At 65.6% G+C, this 270-nt stretch overlaps 1 protein-coding gene across 1 annotated transcript in view; it reads left to right on the top strand.

Moving 5' to 3' along the window:
• The window catches only part of LOC103777450 (polyhomeotic-like protein 2), a gene marked incomplete at its 5' end in the record, with an annotated part of 1,001 nt that extends 791 nt beyond the window's left edge, over positions 1 to 210 (top strand). The window contains one exon of the mRNA XM_008945003.1: positions 56 to 210. Coding sequence (XP_008943251.1) covers positions 56 to 210 — 155 coding nt within the window. The remainder of the gene's footprint in view (positions 1 to 55) is intronic.
• Positions 211 to 270: the final 60 nt, after the last annotated feature.

The following is a 270-nucleotide window of genomic DNA, read 5'->3' as shown; positions in this document are numbered from 1 at the left end:
CCCCCCCTCGATGATGATCTGGGGTGGGCTGCTGAGTGTCCCCGTGTCCCCGCAGGGTGCCAGGAGATCGCGGAGGAGTTCCGGGTGCAGGAGATCGACGGGCAGGCGCTGCTGCTGCTCAAGGAGGATCATCTCATGAGCACCATGAACATCAAACTGGGGCCCGCCCTCAAGATCTCCGCCCGCATCAACATGCTGAAGGACTCCTAGAGCCGGGTGGGTGGGGGGCACCCATGGGACACCCCCCTTCCCCTCCCCAAACTCCCGCCC

This window comes from Merops nubicus, unplaced genomic scaffold (assembly GCF_000691845.1).
Source record: "Merops nubicus isolate BGI_N331 unplaced genomic scaffold, ASM69184v1 scaffold48877, whole genome shotgun sequence".
Classification (NCBI taxonomy): domain Eukaryota; kingdom Metazoa; phylum Chordata; class Aves; order Coraciiformes; family Meropidae; genus Merops; species Merops nubicus.
This window is presented reverse-complemented; position numbering and strand designations above follow the sequence as displayed.